The sequence below is a fragment of the Arachis ipaensis genome, chromosome B07, assembly GCF_000816755.2.
Source record: "Arachis ipaensis cultivar K30076 chromosome B07, Araip1.1, whole genome shotgun sequence".
Classification (NCBI taxonomy): domain Eukaryota; kingdom Viridiplantae; phylum Streptophyta; class Magnoliopsida; order Fabales; family Fabaceae; genus Arachis; species Arachis ipaensis.
The window spans coordinates 28,626,605-28,631,109 of record NC_029791.2 but is presented as its reverse complement, the minus strand read 5'-3'; the positions used below and the strand labels follow the sequence as shown (position 1 = coordinate 28,631,109).

At 36.8% G+C, this 4,505-nt stretch overlaps 1 protein-coding gene across 1 annotated transcript; it reads right to left on the bottom strand.

Annotated features, from left to right (window-relative positions):
- Positions 493-1,308, bottom strand: LOC107606951. Its single transcript, XM_016308949.1, has one exon. The coding sequence runs from the start codon at positions 1,306-1,308 to the stop codon at positions 493-495; it is 816 nt and encodes a 271-aa protein (XP_016164435.1).

Here is a 4,505-nt window from a genome sequence, read left to right as displayed (position 1 = left end):
AATCGGACCCAGCGATTCTCCCCCCCTCCCCCCACTTTTATCGGACCCAGCGATTGCGCCCCCTTCCACGTGTCGGACAGCAGCTTCTCTCCAGGACGGTGCCCCAGCAGCCAGCATACCCCCATTCCCCCACTCCCTCAGTCCGAAACATCATTTTCAAGCCTCAAACCCTATTTCTTCCTCTCTGTGTTCATCCTCTTCCTCTCTTCTTCTTCAAAAAATTTGCATGCAATAAAATCTGTGGAAATGGCCAAAAAACACAAAGCTAGAAATGTTGATCGTCCTGAGCTTCACATTGTAAATTATTTGTCTGATCCTGATTATGTAAGTTAAATTTTTTAATTTTTTGCAAATTTCTGTATTTTAATTAAATTTTGTAAGAAATTTTTTTATATTTTATGGTTAAATGCTGCAGTTAGGTAGATAGATATGTAAATGTTGATTGTTACAGATTTTGTAAGAATTTTTTCGGAGTAGTATTAGAAATTTTAATTAATTAATAAAATCTGATGAATAATTTAAAAACGGTGCCTTGAACTTTCTCAAAAAGTTCGACTCTATATGCCTGATGCAAAACATGTGGAATGCTCTCGGGGGTGACCAAGCTCCGTTGCTCCGGGCCACAGCTGCATTGATGGATTCGTGCCTGTCGGAAATCAGTCCCGCACCATCCCGAGTCACAACATGTTGTCGCAGGTTACTAAGGAAAAAGTGCCATGCATCAGAAGTCTCCCCCTCCACAATTGCAAACGCAATAGGGACGATATTATTGTTACCATCCTGTGAAACTGCGACCAACAAACAACCCTTATACTTTCCGTACAAGTGAGTCCCATCAACCTGAACAACTGGCTTGCAGTGTCTAAACGCTCTAATGCAGGGGTAATAACTCCAGAAGACTCTGTGCAATACCCGGATATCAGTTACTTCCTCATCACCTTGATATGCAGACATAGTCTCGAAATGGACGATTGCTGATGGCTCCTTGTTACACATGGCCTCAAACCATATAGGCAAAGCTTCATATGATGCTTCCCAACCTCCAAATATTTTTTCCACTACTTTTTGCTTTGCCAACCATGCTTTCCGATAGCTGATGGTGTAATTGAACTTCGACTGCACTTCCGCAATAACTGATTTCACCTTTATCGACGGGTCAGCCTCAACCAACGGCTTTATTGCTTCTGCAATTGTGTTTGAATCCAGCTTCACTTCAATTTTTTTTTCCGCGCAAGGCAATCGCTCGGTCCGGCTCCCCCTGCCATGGCTCAGAAAAAGCTGCCCCACACCATTGTCTAACACCACCATATTCCATATCCCTGCACAACTCACCAACCCCTCCAATATTAAAAAAACTGAGCCGTTTGTTGTAGGTAGGATAACTCATTTTCGGCCATGATTCACATTATTTGGGTCGTGGTATGAACCATTACCACCTTAATTAAAATTAAATTATTTTAATAAAATTTAATTATTTTATTAGTTTTTATAGTTTTACTGAATTTTTAGTTAAATTCTTATTTTTTTTAATATTACGTTAAGAATGACCTAATTATAAAATTAAAAATAGTATAGAGACTTAATTAAAAAAAAAGAAAATATAAATACCTAATTACAAATTTAGTAAAATTATAGAAATCAACAGAATAATTAAACCTTTTAATAATTAGATTGACACAACACTTAATTTATGCTAGGGGTGTTTAAATCCAAACCGATCCAAATTAAATCGCTCATTCAATCCAATCCAAACCAAAAACTGATTAAAACCGCATTAATTCGGATTTAATTGGATTATATTTTTTGCAAATCGCTGGATCGGATCGGATTTCGGATCTAATTTTCATAACCGATCCAATCCAATCCAAACCGCATAATGTGCTATAATATTATTATTTTATTATTATATTTACAATTATACTTATAACATGTTCAATTTTTTATATATTTTTATATTATTCATATATTATTATTATTTAATAAATATTTTATGTTTAAAATTTTTTTTATTTATTTATTTATTTTAATTAACCTTTATTTTTATTTCTATTGTTATGTTATTGTTGACTTTTTAAGATATTGTTGAGACTTGTTATGTCATTGTTGATTATTTAAAATTTGATGTTGAGACTTGTTATATGTATTTAATTTTTTTAATTTATAAAACCGCAAATCCAATCCAATTCAAACTACTTGAAATTGGATCCGATCAGATCGAATTTTTTTTAAAAAAAGCATCCAATCCAAACCGCACCGCAAATAAAATTAGTGTTTAAATTGAATGACTTTTTGACTCAAAACCGATCCAAATTGCACCGCAAACATCCCTAATTTATGCCATTACTTTTTAGCTACCTCACTGTTACATACACAAATTAGGTATAACAACGGTCGCTGCAAAGGCAAAAATTACCGACAGGCTATCGATAAACCACAAAAACGTCACAAAAATTGAAAATGTTTTATTTTTTTCAAGGTTTAAGATTATAGTTGACTAAGCCGTCGATAAACCTTGATAGTCATTGATAACTGCACATAACAATATTATCAACGTAATAGCTTATTAACAACAACAGTAAATATTTAACTATTAAATGGAAAAGTCTAGGCCAGCAATTTTTGTGTTTTTTGGCCAGCACTTAACCATCAAAACAAAAGTGAGTAATTTTCTACCATTAGATGTAATCTCAAACCATTAAAAATACTATTGATAACTAATTGATGGTTACAAAACACCAAAATTACTGCTCCCTAGCATTTCTCTTTAAATTTTACTCAAAGTAAAAAATGTCAATCGGCAAAATAATACACTATATTCTTTATGTGTATATGTTTTTTTATTTCTACACTATAGCACTGGCCTAAAAAAATTTTGTAAAAAGATTTTCTAAAAAAAATTAATAAAAAAATGATTTGGAAGAGGAGACTACTTAATAAATTTAGAGTAAACTACTATTTCTACTAACGAAAGTTGAAAATGCTGACACATCTACCCATAGAAGAAGGAAATTACCATTTGCACCCATAAAATATGGGTTCTGCACAACAAAATTATTCAAACACTAAAAAATTACCTAAAAATCCCAAATTATCCTTATCAACATCCGCATCATCATCACATTACTCTCCCTCTCTCTGTGTCCCTCTCTCTCTGAAACATGCATGTTGTTACAACAGAAGCACCAACAACAATAACAGAATACATCAAATGGAGAAAAACCAGAAACCAATCGATCCAGCGCAACCACATTATCCCAGAAGAAACAGATCCAATAACACAAATTCAACCTGCAAGGTGCAAGTCCACCATTTCGTCTCTGCTCATTTTCACATTCTCTAACAACAACAACACTAGCAACAATAATGAAGGGGTAACAGAAAATGAGAGAAGAGATGAAGGGTTTGAAGGGTACCATTGCAAAACTAGGCGTTGAAGTCATCGGTGATGGTCCTCAGCAAACTTTCCACCCTCTGTTTCTCCAGAGACAACAACCACCAGTGGATGAACTTCTCCCCCTATCTTCTTGCGAAGCCACGGAGTCTAGTCCTTGTTGGAGATTGCATCCTCGCGCTCTGCAACGTCGACTCGTCGTGGCTGATGGAGGTCGCGCGACGGTGCTGATGGTTGGTGAATTGAAGTCGCTGTAGCTAATGGAGGTCGCGCGACAGTACTTCAGGGAGTTCAGCAAGTTCAAGGTTTTTAAAGGTAGAGATAGGATTTGCTTCTCGGCGAAGCAGATTGGGAATGGGAGAGTGAAGGAAGTCTTGGGAGGCGGAGAGGAAGGTGTAGTGGTGGTGATTGTGGATCTCTTGGCCACTGCGGTAGCATTGGAGGAGGCCGCCGGTGGAAGTCCATTGTGAAAAAGGGTGGGAATAAGAAAAATAGGGAATGAAAAAAAACTAAAAAAAGGAAATGCAAAGAGAGAGAGGAGGGATGATGGTAGTAGTGGTGAAGAGAAGGGTAATTTGGGATTTTTAAGTGATTTTTTAGTGTTTGGATAATTTTGTTATATAGATCCTGTTCATACCCTGGCCCAATAAATAAAGCCAAGCCCAATAAGGATAGGAGACCGAATTCATAAAGGAGGTATCCAACCCATACCTGACCTCTTTAAAGAGGTCGGACACTGCAAAGGACTCAGTTCTACTTGCCCAAAGCAAGTAACTGCCTCCACAAATCTCTCCAAGTATCTCTATCTCCTCTAAAAGATAGATCTCAATAACTTCCAAGATAAAGAAAATGGTCATCCACCAATAAAGGTGGAACTACTCTAACAAAGGTGATTAACACTCTACTATAAATACACTGACACTCCTCAGGTATAATTTACGTTTTAATCTACCAAAAACCTGCCTAAAGCCCTTGCTAACTTAAGCATCGGAGTCTCTTGTAGGTACCACCCCCACCTCCTCATGAGGAACTTGGACGACGGCACCTTGGCATAAGATTAAGTCAGACGTTGCCTCACGCAGAGTTTAGACCTCACGTTCAGGCCCGAAACCAA